Raw genomic sequence first — 17,048 nt, 5'->3', positions numbered from 1 at the left:
AGAAATCCTCAAGTATATACACACGCCGGCAAGTTAAATGAAATAAAAAATAATACCTCTCAGAAATAATAGGTGTCGACATTTCTAAACAATATCTAATGTACTGGTATCAACATGCTAAAAGAATACTTTATCTTTGTACTATCACGCCGACCGAGCTCTGGGGCAGAAACACTGTCTTGTGCAAATTAAAGTTAACAGTACACAGCCGTTTGTGTAATTGCCATGATTGCATTATTACTTAATGGACACACCAGAATACACTCAGAAAACCCAATCATGAGGGTCCAGCTTTAAAACATTAGGGGCCTCATTTATAAAGTGTGCGTACGCACAGATTTGATCTTAGAGTGTGCGTATATGCTTAACTCCACGCCAACGCTCATATTTGTAAATACTTCCTTTGATGTGGAAAAGTGCTTAGCGTCACGTCAGGGTCTGAGCAGATGCACCCACTTTTTCTGAGTACTGCAGGTTTTTGTAAATGTAAGCTGTTCTTCCAGCTCGCTGTTGTAAATTAAAGGATTTGGATGATGACTGGTGATCTTTTATATGTTAATGACATTAATTAGCGCGCAAGTTCAAGATCACATCTGAAAGAGAGGCGTACGTGCATTTTCTGTGCGTACATTCATTCTATGAATCACACGTATGCATATTTGAGAGATGATTGTAAGTCAAATTTAGGATGGTTTCTGCGCAACATTTTATAAATGAGGCCCTAGGTGTGCAATTACCATGATGCACCATATTATTTGCATACCGACTGAATAGATGCTGGATGATTTCACACAATGAATACTAATTCTCTGACATAACAAAACTCAACCACACGGATACTAATCAACAGACAAAATTCACTCAAATGAAAAGTAAATCAAGGCTTCTTTATTGTCCATCCATTTTAGATGCTGGATGATTTCACACAATGAATACTAATTCTCTGACATAACAAAACTCAACCACACAGGCAGTGCTTCACCTCTCTTTTTGCAGAAAAAGATGTTTCAATCACTTTAATTGCTTTAGATTTTATTGATTCTTTGAAAATAATGATTTTACCCTGAACCAATTCATCCTTGACCCCCCCTAAAGAAAGCTCATCAATTGTTTTTAATCATTAATGACGTGTCAACATTGATTTCCTTTTGACTGTCATCTGAAGATGGATCTGCATATGGTAGATTTTGCTAATATTCACCTGATGGAATCATTTATAGCACCTTAACAGAATTACACTCAACTTTCCAACAGCGGGATCGCTCTGAGGGTGCCAGACACCATTAAAAGTTCATTTACTTGTCTAGTTTTTCAAACACTGAGGTTTTTCACTTGTAAGAGTTTTAGAAATTGTAAAGGAAATCATTTTTGTCTGCAAGCAGTGACATTTAATAATACATCAATAACTCTAGGACGGAGAACAGGAGTAGGATGATTGTTTTTAGATTTGAGAATTTAATATTTGGCAAGTGTTTCATATATTTAAATATTATTCTGCATGTTGATAATATTGGTAATAATCAACAATTTTATTCTGTTTTTTTTTTCTTCAAAAACAACTACAATAAAACACGCTACATCATTTGGCTACTGTATAAGTTCCTTTTGACTATAATTTTCAGCACATGCTACCTAAGAAAAATGAAATTTGTTTTAAAAAAAGCCTAATTATAATTATATTTTGGTGTGTTATGACAGCTCTTAAGTCAACTTTTAGTGGCCTACTGCTTGCTATATTTTTGTGCTTTTTGTAATATATCAATACCTTCATGAAGCTTCTTATCCTCTTATCCTATATATTATTTTAAAGCTGAATTATTGTAATATTTTCCATTTATTTACCAACTTTAAGACGTTCAAGTATGATGAGCACATCATTAAATGTTAATGTAATCAAATTAAATTTTAATACCTATGCTACAACAGTTTTATTCAAATAAAGAGTCTTTAGAAACATCAATTAATGAGCAAATGAATCAGTTAGTAGATGTTTTGAATATGCTTTCTCCTTCATAATGCCTTTCAGAGTCATGATGACAGATGGAATATCCATCCTGTCTCAAATGGATAAAACAGAAAAGTGTATACTTTTGACATCCCAGTGTTTTATTTGATATAAAGAAGTGTTGTTTTATATCAATTGTAAAGTCTTCTTAATATAAAGAAAGACAGAGGCTTTATAAATAATTGTAACAATGTTGACATCTCCATTGTTCTCCATTTAATCACACGATTGCATGAATGTTTTGCATACCAAACAGGTCTTGATTTCATATTCAAACACCTCTTTTTTCACTCCACTAACCCTGCATCAAATTTGTCAAATGTTTTCACCAGACAGGGGAATATGTATTTGAAATGTTCAAGAATATGAAATGATAAGCACTCTCATTTCATGTGTCTGTAAAATGACATGTCATCATTACACTGTCAAACAGCAAGAGGCTTCACATTATTTCACTGTCAGCTTCAAAGTGACCTGAAAACTATTGTTTTAGGAGCTCATAAACTCAGCACCAGCAAAATGTCAAAGAAACTGACAGATTTGGAAACTTGACTGTGTCTGTAGCAGGCATACCAGTAATGTTTAATTCTTTTCCAAATAAAAATGCAACAAGCTACAACTAGAGAAAAATATACCCTATTAAATATACAAACCAAATGTGTTTTGCAGTTAGATATGTGTGGACTCCAGGGTGTTATGGGGTCTGTGGAGGTTTTGGAGATGGACATGATCCTTGACTCTCAAAACTGGATGCTCTTCCAGGCCACTGCAGGGACAGATGATACCAAAATATCACAACAGAGTAGTTTAGGACATATTAGACTTAAATACACTTGGCAAATGGATCAGAATTAGCCCAAAGCACTATATCAAGGCTCAATCTACATAACACAGTTGCATAAAGTTGTCATCGTTTTGACTCCTCCATCTTACCTTCCAGGGCTCAATACTATGGATATTTTTCTTCACTAGTTCACATTTTTACCACCCTGTCAACATTTGTACTGGTCCCAACATAAGATATTTGTAGATGTTCCAGAATTCCAGAAGATGTAATTTTAGCAACATACATGTGTAAAAACATAATAATAAGGTGTAAAAAGATATTTAAAAGATTGCATTGGGCCCAGTGAAAATATATTAATAGTTTTTCGCAATTAATTTGATATTGAAAAAAATACTCACAATTTTGACAAAATTGGGTAATGATAAATCTGCAGAACAACATTAATCAATAAATCCCGCAAATCTAAATGTTTACATTTTGCATGGCATAAAAACTACATAATGCAACATCTTTCCTATTGGGCAAGTGCAAGCTGGGTTCAGTTTTCTGCTCCAATTTCTAGTTTCTCACCTCACAAAGTGCATGCCAGTGGGTGATGGGCTTGCGTGGATAAGCCAGCATCTCGTTCCAGTGGTTCCTCCCAAGACCCTCTGCATCCGGCCCTGCTCTGCATACTCCTATCACTTCATTGTGTCCAACTCTGAAAGAGAAACAAAACATAAGACTTTGTTTTAGAAACCATTTGCAGTGGCCAGTGGTTTACTATCTTTCCAACACATTTTATAACAGAAAGTATGTGCATTTTTGATCCAGATAAAAAGACTAAGAAACCAGTGGAAATAATAGCGATCATACTTGATCAACAGGACTTTTGCATAAATGGTCCCACATCCACCCACATATATATTTTACTCCTTGATGGTTGAGTGATGTTTTGATAGCATAATCTGCCCTTAATTACAGCATAGCTTTCTGATTTAATAGACGTGCACAGCAGAGTTTTATAAGGCCAGACTGAAAGATCTCCATTAAGATGTTTGTTACAGTCGCCAAGCATGAGTGGTTTGCTAGCATGCTATCTGACTTAATATTATAACCATCATCATAATTATCATCATGTCAGAATAATTGATCTTCAGCATGCTATAAATTTGTATGGTTATTGTTTTAAAATTATATTAAGGAGCAGGGACTGACCTGTCGTAATCCATCACCATGATGGACAGGCTGACCTGCTCCACATTCTCAGGTGGGATGTCGAAAATTATGGCCTCGTTATAGACAGGGTTGAGTGTGTTCTTTTTGGTTGTCGTCTTCCGCTTCTTCAGTCTCCGACCATCACATATGAGGGAGACTTTAACATATGGATCTGTGGAAAGAAGCAAAGTGAATGTGTTTGGAGCTTTTCGGATCTGAAACATGAATATAAAGGTTTTTCCACATAGAAGAACATAGCATTATACATTTTTTCCTTTTTAGCTGTCTTAACATGTTCTGCTTGCGATATGACAAGAGCCCACAGGCATTTCAATATCTCACAAAACATGCTTAGCATTGATGTGTCTGGTTGATGACTTTTCCCGCTCTCATGAGAACTCATACATAAACTAATTTTTAACTTAATAACATGCATCAAATGAAAAATTGTATATCATTTTGGGTTTGCAGAGACCCAGGCATAAACAAAATGCAATTAATTTTCACATTTCTTCTGACTGACTGTGGAAGGAAGCTTCTGCCAATAGTCTAATTGGATTTATTTTATTGTATTTTTCTACAATACATTTTTGTATTTACAAACCTTATATAATTTATTGGATACCAGTGACATTTTTAGTGCATGTCTAAATACAAATACAAATGGCGCTTAAGGTTTCAACAGTTTCTGTCTACATAAAAAAATAGGAAAATAATAAAAAATAATAAAAAAGGAGAAAATTGGTTCAAAAGTTCCTACTATTATTTTCACTGTCATTTGAGTGTCTCAGGGGTGTCTAATCCTGTTCCTGGAGGGACAGTAGCATGCAGAATTTAAAGGGGAGATCAGATGCTAAATTCACTTTTACATGGTGTCTGAACAAAGATTTGTGTTGGCAGTGTGTGTACACAACCACCCTATAATGACAAAAATCCACCCAAGTGCTTTCTTTTAAATCTCCAAAAATCACTAGCACTTTCTCAGATCAAGCCATTCTCAGATTCTAGCCAGATATACTTCACATATGCAGGCCAAGGCCCCTCCCACCAGGATTGTTAACTGGCATGGCCGTTTTACCATTGACCCGCCCTGAGCATTTACTCCCAACATCTGAGCCGCTGAAGATGCAGTGGATTACTTTTGTTTTTGAAGTGAATGCGCCCCCGATCTACCTAAATTTGTCTATGTTCGTGCAAATCATTCGTGATCCAGCTTCACCTACAGAAGAATTGACTTACCTAATAATGTGCTAGTTAGCAAGTTCTGCAACGAATGCGCTAAAGTTTACAATAGTAGAGAACTGCTTGTCACCCCATGGAAGAGGGGGTGGGATGAGCAGAGCTCATTAGCATTTAAAGGGACATGCACAAAAACGGGTCGCTGTGAACAGAGCAGTTTTTGACCAGATAAAAAGGGTGTTGTTTATAGACTGATTACAGACTTTTCGTTAAAGGGGTCATTGGATGCCCATTTTCCACAAGTTGATATGATTCTTTAGGGTCTTAATGAAAAGTCTATAACTGCGTCTTCAGCGGCTCAGATGTTAGGAGTAAATGATGACTGCTATGTTCATTATTACATCCTTCAACAGATCACCTCAATCGCTTAGGAGTCATTCTTGTCTACACCTGCTCCGACATCGAAACAATGGCGGACTGATGACAGCTCACTCAGGGCAGGTCTAAGGTAAAACGCCAGTGTCAATCAGCAATCGTGGAAGGGTCCTGGGTAAGTGTGACTTCACACATCCAAGAATCTGAGAATGGCTTGATTTGAGAAAAGGGTTATCATTTATAGGGGATTTTTTAAAAAAACACTTGGTGTATTTTTATCATTATAGGGTGATTGTGTACACACACTGCCAAGACAACATGTAAAAGTGAATTCTGCATCCGATGACCCCTCTAAGACCCTAAAGAATAATATCAGCTTGTGGAAAATGGGCATCTGATGTCCCCTTTAACTCAAATCTTAACTTTTGGATTACTGGAAACGTCCAAGCAAATGTTTTGGGGTATGCTGGAGTTAATGTGAGCATAAAGATGGTAAAATTGTGAGGGACAGGACATGAGGGTTAACACTGACCAGAGTAGCCGGTTATGTCCATGGCTTTCAGATTGCGACACTTGATGACGGTAAGGGTCATGCGCCCAGCCGTGGGAAGATAGCAAAGGGAATACATAATTTCACCCAGATCAACACTCTCCTGAAAGAAAGAAAGAAAGATATTGAGAAGAAAACTTGTGTAGCTGATAGAAAACAAGTTGATTGTTGGATGCCAAGAGATGGCTAAAGTAATGTCTGCACATCAGTGTCTTAAAATAGCATTCAAAATGATTGATTAAATGATCTGCAGGATCAGCCGTGGGAAGATAGCAAAGGGAATACATAATTTCACCCAGATCAACACTCTCCTGAAAGAAAGAAAGAAAGATATTGAGAAGAAAACTTGTGTAGCTGATAGAAAACAAGTTGATTGCTGGATGCCAAGAGATGGCTAAAGTAATGTCTGCACATCAGTGTCCTAAAATAGCATTCAAAATGATTGATTAAATGATCTGCAGGAACTTCGGCATATATTGTTAGATGATTTTTCGCTTAAGAGTCTCTCTAGAGAGCACTTGATGCGACTGCAAACAAAATCCTTATCGACTGACTCTCCAAATAGACTTTTGTTTGCCTCGCCAGCAACAACATAGCTTGGGAGATATTGGACTAATGTTTGCTCATCAGGTTTAAACAAATCCCTATTCTATATTAAATCTAGAGAGAGGATATGTCTGGAAAAACTTAAGAGAAAAAAACTCAGTGACTCAGAAACAACTACATAGTTGTTGAAAGAAATATGACTCTTCTAAGAAAGCAAGTTTTTTCCAGGAAGACTTTAAGACTTTCATAACGGTTGTGTTTGTGTGTGTGTGGAAGTGTGGTGACGTATACTGTGGGAAGTATAGTTTGGGTGGCTGGTTCTTGGTTTTGAATGAGACAAATCTAGCTTCCCTGACCTTTATTAGTTTTGCAGAGGCGGTAAAGATTATTCTAAAAGGCCAGTGTGTATTTTGGTATTTACAGCCTCTCACTATTGGAATAAGACAGCCATTATTCTTTCAAAGGCAGCTAAAGATAGTGATTAATCTGTCCAAGTAAAGATTAAAAAACGATTGCGTAATGGGGAGAAACATACATATGTAACCACTGTTGTACTGTGTTTAAATTTCAGGTGTACCACATGCCTGTTTTCCAGCCTTCCAAAGCAATGAATTTTCCCAATACCATTGATCACATACAGTGTTCATTTTCTTTTTTTATTAATAGTTTTTGTCTGATGTTTTTTATTATTGAAATATTTCATCATATTTATTTATTTGTATTCAGTTTTACTCTACAATGGCAATCTAAACTACCGTGCAGAAGATTAGGGTAATTTTAATGTTTTTGAAAGAAGTCTCTTATGCTCACCAAGTCTGCATTCATTTAATACCATAAAAACAGTAATATTGTAAAATATTATTACACTTTAAAAGAACTGATTTCTATTTTAATATATATTTAAAATTCAGATTATTCCTGTGGTGACAAAGCTTAATTTTCAGCATCATTACTCCAGTCTTCAGTGTTACATGATCCTTCCGAAATCATTCTAATATGCTGATGTGGTGTGGAAACATTTCTTATTTTTATCAAAAACAGTTGATGGCAAAACAGCAGCATTTGTTTGGAATAGAAATCTTTTGTAACAATGTAAATGTCTTTGCTGTCAATTTTGATCAGTTTAATGCGTCCTTACTAAATAAAAGTATAGACCTTTTTTTTTTTTTTTAATCATGCTGACCTCAAACTTTTCAATGGTAGAGTACATTTAGTCAACAAAAATAACGGTTTAGTTACCAAGAAAGTGCAAAATGAAACCAAATATTCAAACATTTTATGTTAATTAAGTATCATTTACTTGATACTTGTTAATGTTCTATTAAGAAAAATATCTTTTTTTTCTGGATAAATCGGTGCATTATTAACATCTTGTGGTGTTCTTGTCATATTTTTTGCCAACAGTACTGTAAATTTTAATTGTCATTATCATGAAGCACATTTCCTTATCTAGTAATCATTATTATTTTTAAAAAAGCCATTTGTTAACAAACACTGTTGTCTGTAATTGACAAGATCAACACAGATTATATATCAGATGAGGATATGGTACCTCCTCTGTTGTAATATGACGTCAAAACCCTTTCTGTCACATCCTATCCCCTCCTCTGACTGCTCTTGTTATCCACACCACAACTGTTGAATACAGAGAGCCACAAGCTAGTTCTAGAGTCACGTCTCCTATCAGCGTTCGTGTCCAAAACAATTCACAAATCTTTTTGAGGCAATAATACCCTTCCTGTTTTGACTGGCCAACTTCCTCTCCTCCAGATCTGAATGGCCTTGTGCCACAGTAGCAATGTGCTCCAAAAAACAGAGAACAAAATTAGACCTTCAAACGTCAGCTTAAGATAAAATAGAGGGTTTCAATGTGCAGTCGGAAGTGTAACAGATCAAGGCTGCAATCTATGGCTCTGACTATTTTAGGAATTGAGAGTTACTAGCTTCTTTCCGCAGTCGGGGGCCTAAGAGCAGCTGGTCTGGTTCTGAGAGTCAGTTTTTGTCCCTAAAGGGCAGTTGTGATGCTCTCATAATGGAGCACAACAGGTCGAAGCCTCTCCACTGCCTTTCCAACCCCAAACATCAGTACTTTTGTATTGTAGCTATGAGGCAAAGCAATAGTCAGTGAAGAGAATGAGAAGGAAATAGCATGAGAGTGATCCAAATTTTAGCAAAACACAACGGAAGTGATTTGACAGGCGCCGAAATGTGCATCCCTGTCAAGCAAACAACAGGAAAATGAATAAATATGCTGAAAACAACACAATCAGGAAATTAATGAGCCTGAAAGAGACTGATGCGTCAAACAAGCAGGAGGAGGAGATTGTGTTTCCCAAACAGGAATGAGTCACCACAGATTTCTCTCGATGGTGAACAAAATGAAACGCTGTCACCATTCACTTTGTGTTTGAAGCAGGAAGTCAGTGGGACATCATCACTCACTGTAAGTGAGGTGAGTGTGACAAACAATGCCTTTCACCTCAACAGATCATCTAGCAGTTTAACAAGTCAGTATATACAGTATGTAATAATATATAACGTCAATCCTGTGTGTATATTACCACTTAAACTAGGGTTTAATGTTTCAGTTGATGTTTGAAATCATAGATTCTGAACTAAGTACCCAAACCTTTTTCTTTACCCAACCTTTACACCTTTTTTCTTCAGATAACTAGTATGCTCATCATAAGGCTAAATACTTTTGATATTATTCAAGTGCTAACTATTAAAGTGATAGTTCATCAAAAAATAATAATATTATTTATTCAACCTCATGTCACTCCAAACCTATATGACTTTATATATGAAATACAAAAGAGGATATTTTGAAAAATGTTTTGTGTTGCAGTCCATACAATGAAAGTCAATGGGGTCCACTGGGGTTGTTTAGGATCCCATTGACTGGTATAGTAATTGTACTGTAAACAAATACAGTTGTAACAATCTTTAAAATACAATCCGTGCTCAGCAGAAGAAAGAAAGTCATACAGATTTTAAAGAGTAAGTAAATGATGACTGAATTAATCAGCTTGTAACACTCCAAAGAGAAAGGAAAACTTGAAATCGCATCATATGACCCCTTTAAGGTGAACTATCCCTTTAAGAAGAGCTGTCCTTAAAAACCCTCATAAACAACATGACTGATGCGATTACATAAGCTCTTATATATTAACTGAGGCATAATGAGTGGGCAAAGGAACCTAAAAAAAATACTACGGAGGAAATTGCTTAGGTTACTTTGTCCTAAAAATGTACTGCCGGTAACATTTCTTGTTGTACTCTGCAGTCAGTGGGATGTTGGGACAAACTCAATTCCACACCTGTTGGATTAGTCATGGCTGTCGTTTGAAGGCTCTGGCTTGATAATCATGCTTCCTGTGGCTCTGGAAACGCAATTGGATCTATTTTTGGAAGGGGTGCCCTGAAAGGGTGAGTCAGTTTGGAGATGAGCCCTCCCCGACACCTGGCTTTACATAACAGATCAATCTATCCATTAATGAGACCTTCACATTTGTGCAGTCAGATTTCCTTTGAGCTCTGTTTGATTGATGCAGAGGTATGTGACCAGCATAAGTGAATACAGTTGTCCTTGTACTTCTGTTCGTTCATTCATTCGTTCATCTTTTAAACAAATCTTTGTCCAGCCAACATTCAGCAAAATCTTGACAAACTTTGGTTTCAGTTAAAAATGTGTCTAATTACTGATGAATTTCTTTGAGTTTCAATTCATTTAAATTCTACTTCCCAAAATACACATTTCAATTCTGCATCCTGTTTGCTACCTTAACTCAAATTCAGTTTAAACTGAATTCAAAAATTCAAACCTGCCAGAAATCTGGTCTCATTGAAGTATCTGAGGAAAGTACTGGTTATGACCTTTGCTTTTCTATACACACTGCACTTACTGTAGTGGCTGCAAGGATGTCCTTCCAAACCACAGCTTCGCGTGATAGGTCAGACAGCTCAAACAGGTTATCAACCACCACCTCTCCGATCATGTCATGACTCATAAAGCGGTCAAAGTCGTACACGCTGAAGTGCAACTTGCGATTGCACAGCTCACTGTACTCCACAGGGAAGCGGAACGTCTCGTCGAACATGGGGTTGAGCGTCTTGCGGTGGACCCTCGTCTGAAACTTCTTTTTGCGCTCTGGAAGCAGGTAGATCTTCACGTAGGGGTCGGAGGTGCCTGTGAAGTCTTTGGCGGACAGGTCCAGGGCCTTTAGAATGCGAACCACTAGAGCTTGTTCCTCGTAGTCGTAGCTGAGGGCAAAGCTCAGCTTGCCGCACGTCTCTACTGGCTCCTTGGCTCCGTCTTCAGAGTCCACAGACTTCTGCTTGTACAGCTCAGGTTTGATACGACCGATACTGACTGCAGAAGACTGGCGCACAGGTAGAGTGTCCATGGTGAAGTCCACACTGGTCACATTCATCTGCCGTGGGAGGTGTCGGCGGAAAGAATTGTGCCTATGAAAAGAGAAGAACTTTATTGCTACTTATGAAAAAAATAAAAGTAAATATTTCGTAGTTACTAAATATTTTGGTGTATTGGATCTTCTGCAGTGAATGGGTGCCATCAGAATGAAAGTTCTAACAGCTGATGAAAACAACGCAATAATGTCAACTCAAGTCCATCAGTTAACAATTTGTGAAGTTAAAAGCTGAATGTTTGTAAGAAACAAATCTATTATTAATGCATTTTCACTTTAAACCATTGTTTCTGGCCAAAATATCCACTGGACGCTTCCTCCATTGAAACAGTCCATCCCCCGTTGTCCTCTCACATCAAAAGCCACTATCATATTGTTTTGAACTGCTTTAGACTGGTTTTGCTTGTAAACAGTGCTTGATCTGTGAATATTTCTCTCCTGATTCAGACAAGATGACTTTTCCACTAGAAGAAGCAATATTATGGATGGAAGAAAGTTAAATATGTCTTAATGATGAATTTGTTTATTGCAAACAGGCGTTTTTTGGGGGGTTTTTTGCTGCACAAGATGTTAATTGATGGACCAGAGTCGTATGGATTACTTGTGGATTATTGTGATGTTTTTATCAGCTGTTTGGACTCTCATTCTGACGACACCCATTCACTGCAGACGATCCATTGGTGAGAAAGTGATGTAATGCTAAATTTCTGATATCTGTTCTGATGGGGGGAAAACTCATCTACAACTTGGATGGTCTGAGTGTAAGTTACTTTTCAGCAAAATTTCATTTTTAAGTAAACTATCCTTTAGTAGCAACTAAGGCTCCTTTTAGTGAATTACTCCCTAGCACTGGAAAACAAGCACTTTAGTACAGTGTGTTACTCTTCAAATGCGTTGATTTAACTTTTATATTCTAGACTTCACAAGATTTTATCACAATAGTTAGGCCTGGATCTTTTTACTATAGAAAACCCATTTTCAGCACTCATCTTGACTCCTATGAGGAAATCATATTTCTCTACTTATCCTTGGTGTTTCCTAGCAACTAGCACCTTTAAGACGATGGCAACAAACATTTGACAATGACAGCATGATACAAAAAAAAGTGATGGATTATATCATTTAACAAACTTGTAATATATATATCATAATATTTACCAAATTGTAACTTTTTTAGTGTTTCCACACAATTGTTTTTGCCGTTTTTCTCGCCTGATCTCATAATCACTGTCACAATAGTGTTTTATCATATTACAGCAGAAGGAAGTTCATTTTTGCCGGAATGTGTAATATGCTCATGCAATGAAATGAATAGTGCATACAGTAATTCAGTAAAAAATTTGAAAGGGGTCATGAACTGAGAAAACAAAATTCCCTTGATCTTTTGATATATAAGAGGTAATTGTATAAAAACATCCTGTAAGTTTCAGAATTCAAAACTTTGTCATTAGTCTAAAAACAGCTTATATTGAAGGCAGTGGATTAACTTTATTTTTAATGAAGTTCCAGACCGTGTCAGTTACAACTCGGTCTTTTGTTCACTTCATTTTACCGTGGATTTGTTTACAAATTAAGAAATGACAGAAGAATAGGAACACAAGAAAAAATGTGTCAACCCAAGCCCAGTCAAACAGTCTTTTACAATGACCTTTGAGTAACTTCTCCTGGCCTTTTCATGCACTGCATCAATGTGCGATTTATGAGGACACCTTATTTGTTTCACCATGTTGAAGTTTTTAATGACAGTTCTGTGGCTTGTCAATAATGGATTCCACGAGGAACCGAGCACAGCTGTTCCTCACTTCCCCAGTCGGACAAACAGTCGCAGCATGTCAGCGCTATTGCGTGGCAACACTAATTACATCCCTGCTTTCTTTAAACACGGTGCCACATGAAACAAAGAGAAGAAGAGCTGATTGTTTAATTGCTGGTGTCATTTAATGCTGTTGCTATGGCAATGCGACTCTAGGGCTCTGATTGTTGAACTGTAGTGATTAATGGGCGTATGTAGCAACCAGGAGACGTGCCATCACCCTGTCAACAGGGTAAATACGTGAAAATAAAAGTTGTGATAATACATTTTATACCTTAATTCCTTTTATTTGGACGTACTGTATATAGTTTACTATATATGTAGTATACCAATATTATTCACAGTATATTTTATTTATTTATTTAAAATGCTGTATACAGCTGGTTTAATCTACTTAGTAGCTGTGCTTTGGCTCAGATCTGGTTGTTTGTATTTCCAGCTGAAAGGCAGCCATGAAAAGCATAAATGTGGATATCTCATAAATGAAAAAACAGCTGCTGCCTCATTTGCTGTATTCAAAGGCACACACTGATCAAAAATCATTCAGCATGTGTTTATCATTCAGTAAAGGAACCCCTTTATAAGCATATCTGCTCAATTACATATATGTTCTGTTTTCTAATCCTTATATAAGTTATTTACTCAAGTGGCAATAATGAAAGGATTAACCCTCTTCTGAAGTGTCATTCAGTGTGCAATCAGGCATCAAAAGTAGATCTCCATGTACTGTAATTTATCATGTAATTGGCATTCAGATGTGTGTATCACCTGGAGGACGAGGTAGGTTCAGTGGTCTGCCTCTGGATTTTGGCTTGCTTGCTCAGACAGTCACGCAGAGCCTGCTGCACCTCGGCAGGGATGTCTGGTGACGTCTGGCTGATCTTCATGGCCACCTCCAGAATCTTAACCGAGCTGCGGCCATTTACCTTCACTTCTGGTACCTTCCTCTTCTTATCCTCCTCATCCTCGTACTGGATGTGTGATGGCTGCCTTCCCACAGTTCCAATTGCCTTGGTCTCAGGATGAGGAGAAACAGAACGAGACACCGGAGGTGGCGCCGGGGCCAGGGGGGCCTCGGGCAGCACCCCCAGTGGGCAGCTGTCAGCATTGGATGAGAGCGCCTTGCTTCTCCAAATGGGCCAGCACAGCTTCCAAAAGACAAAGAGAGAGACTACCAAAAGGGCGAGCTGTCAACCCAAGCCCAGTCAAACAGTCTTTTACAATGACCTTTGAGTAACTTCTCCTGGCCTTTTCATGCACTGCATCAATGTGCGATTTATGAGGACACCTTATTTGTTTCACCATGTTGAAGTTTTTAATGACAGTTCTGTGGCTTGTCAATAATGGATTCCACGAGGAACCGAGCACAGCTGTTCCTCACTTCCCCAGTCGGACAAACAGTCGCAGCATGTCAGCGCTATTGCGTGGCAACACTAATTACATCCCTGCTTTCTTTAAACACGGTGCCACATGAAACAAAGAGAAGAAGAGCTGATTGTTTAATTGCTGGTGTCATTTAATGCTGTTGCTATGGCAATGCGACTCTAGGGCTCTGATTGTTGAACTGTAGTGATTAATGGGCGTATGTAGCAACCAGGAGACGTGCCATCACCCTGTCAACAGGGTAAATACGTGAAAATAAAAGTTGTGATAATACATTTTATACCTTAATTCCTTTTATTTGGACGTACTGTATATAGTTTACTATATATGTAGTATACCAATATTATTTTTTACTAATATTATTAATTTTACTAATAATTATACTTATATATAATATAATTGTTTTATCATGATTATTATTATTATTTTTAATTATTATTTTTTACAATTTTTGTTGTATTAGTAGATGTTCAGTATGGATGAGAGCGCCTTGCTTCTCCAAATGGGCCAGCACAGCTTCCAAAAGACAAAGAGAGAGACTACCAAAAGGGCGAGCCCACAGAAACCTACGACCACAGCTAGGAGACTTACAGAGATGTCTACAGGCAACAAGAGGAAGAGAGAGTACAGAAAAAAAGAGGCAAGATTGGAAGGAGAGTGCGTTGAGGAGATCGTAAAGAACAGAAAGTGAGGGAGAAAGGAGACGAGGATAGGAGAAAGAGATAAATGAACACCAGACGGAGACAGACAGAGCACCAGCAGTAATAAATGATGCATGACAGACAAACAGGAGAAAGAGGGAGAGAGAAAAGAAAAGAAAGTGAGGGCAAGGTATAAGAAAAAGAAGACTGAAATGTGCTTGTTTAGTAAAGCAGAGATCAGCAGAGTCATTTTGCTTCCCATTTTGGTGATCCGTGCAACCAAAGATTAAAAAAGTCCTTTCATAGGCACTAATAAGCATTGAAACATGTTAAATATCTCGCAATGTCAATTTAAGATGCTAAAAGGTATTTGAATGAGTGGCACTGTTGAACCTTCATATGTGTCCAACAGGTGCAAGAGTTTCAGCTGCTTAATGCACTGCAGAATGCAGCACATAATTATAGTTGGTTGCTGTATCATGGAGTGAGTTTTACTACCATACTGCTAATGGTGCTACTAACCAATTAGAAATGAGATAAAGGGATGGACTCACTCTCATACATGACCACTACCCTTCTAAGGCCACTGAAAATGTAATATGAGTATAAAAATATATTGATGTCATTTGCATCAGCATGCCATCTTGTAATTTGATTTCTGGCTTCTGATGCACTCGTGGCCATACTTTATTGTGAATATATCACGCACATTAGTCCTCACTGTTTGCAGTACAGCACATTCTGTACTGTCCGACGTTTTGTGAGCTGTAAGCCTATGCAACTTGTAGTTCTGTATTTCATTTTGATTTGCTCTGGACTACAGGGCTAAAACAAACATACTGACCAAGATTTTTTACAATAAATTCATGCACAAAACGTTCATGGTTTGTATATATTTGTGTTACTCACCCTAGTAGTGTGGTACTGTGGTACTTTGTACAGGGATAAGTTGTAAAAACTACTTTCATTTGTCGCCAACAAATTAAATTACAGACATTGAAACATGCAAGTTTATGTGCATTATTGACGTGCGGTACAGAAATGTTTTTATTACGCTTTATCGGGAAACCCGCGAGTTTTTCACGCAATATTTCACGAAACGTCTGACGCGTATAATTGTACACTCTCAGAAAACCGAAGATACAAAAACTGTGGCGGTACTCTTTCGAAACGTATATTAAAATGTACGCTTCAGGTACTAATATGCACTTGTAATGTACTAATATGTACCATTTAGGGGAAATAGGGTATACAAAGATGTACATTGTAGCTTTTGTACCTACCGCCCCAGTGAAATAAAACTGCGACAACGAACTGAGTTGCCAATTTCACACTTGTTGCGCACTGATAATCAACAAGTGGATACCGTCTGCCAGTCTAATGACTGATTTCAGGTAATGTTATGAATATAAAGTATGGTTCTATGCCCGTGAACGAACTTTTCAAACTTTCAGTATACTAACTCCTAAAAAGTCTCGTTAATTCGCTAACCAGAGTTCCTGGAAAATATGTTTGTGAGAGGATAATAGAACTTTGTTAAGTTAAATTTACCTGAACTTCCTTTACCTGGTATGTTGCTCTCCAGTGGAAATATATCCGCACATTTCTCCCGGTCGACGTGCCCGGAAAGGCACAGCTCCGTCACTATTTGGAGAGCCCTTTGGCACAGGCTGATGCCGTCCTCTGTGCGGACATTCATGTCTTTCCTGTTAATCCATTGTATGTTGGACGATGCGTGAGGACGAGGGTTCATTGGGTCACCATGTGCAGCTAATGCGTAAGGGAATGGAAGAGAATGGTGCGTCCAAGTCCATGTCCTCCGCGCAAAGGCGCACCAGATTCTTTGGCGCGGTGGAACATTGTAGGGGCATTTCTACACTGCCCAATAGGAGACGCGTTGTCTACAGAGGGAGGTTCATAAACAGGGCACAAATATACATTACGTTCTCATTATTTAAATAATAAGTTCTTCCAATACTAGAACATGCAGTTGCTTCTTCGCAAAAAGACAGAGAGAGACTGAGCTGTCAATCGACTACATTGTATATAATATATTACTTATAGTTATTTCCAAGTGTTGTCCGTAGCTTTCAAACTTAAGATGAAGATGCAAAGCAGTATATAAACGAATATATGTGAAGT

The 17,048-nt window shown here is 37.6% G+C and overlaps 1 protein-coding gene across 1 annotated transcript; it reads right to left on the bottom strand.

The window, feature by feature from the left end:
* Window positions 1-2,595: 2,595 nt before the first annotated feature.
* LOC107745011 (synaptotagmin-10-like) lies at window positions 2,596-16,708 on the bottom strand. The gene is made up of 8 exons (XM_016558849.1): window positions 16,458-16,708; window positions 14,755-14,864; window positions 13,651-14,003; window positions 10,545-11,106; window positions 6,076-6,196; window positions 3,990-4,161; window positions 3,363-3,492; window positions 2,596-2,771 (listed from the first exon to the last, which is right to left on the bottom strand). Exons 1-8 carry the CDS (start codon window positions 16,657-16,659, stop codon window positions 2,700-2,702), a joined length of 1,722 nt encoding a protein of 573 aa, XP_016414335.1. The 5' UTR covers window positions 16,660-16,708; the 3' UTR covers window positions 2,596-2,699.
* Between the last annotated feature and the right edge of the window lie 340 nt (window positions 16,709-17,048).

The sequence above is a fragment of the Sinocyclocheilus rhinocerous genome, unplaced genomic scaffold, assembly GCF_001515625.1.
Source record: "Sinocyclocheilus rhinocerous isolate Xijiao unplaced genomic scaffold, SAMN03320098_v1.1 scaffold2032, whole genome shotgun sequence".
Taxonomy (NCBI): domain Eukaryota; kingdom Metazoa; phylum Chordata; class Actinopteri; order Cypriniformes; family Cyprinidae; genus Sinocyclocheilus; species Sinocyclocheilus rhinocerous.
The sequence above is the reverse complement of the archived record's forward strand: the minus strand, read 5'-3'. Positions and strand labels throughout refer to the sequence as shown.

Excerpts from the sequence above, each read along its gene's own strand:
- LOC107745011 (XM_016558849.1), bottom strand. The coding sequence starts at position 16,659 with ATGAACCCTCGTCCTCACGCATCGTCCAACATACAATGGATTAACAGG. Across the intron at positions 6,197-10,544 it reads ACATCCTTGCAGCCACTACA|GAGAGTGTTGATCTGGGTGA; the intron begins GTAAGTGCAGTG and ends TCTTTCTTTCAG. Across the intron at positions 2,772-3,362 it reads ACTGGCATGCACTTTGTGAG|TGGCCTGGAAGAGCATCCAG; the intron begins GTGAGAAACTAG and ends CTGTCCCTGCAG.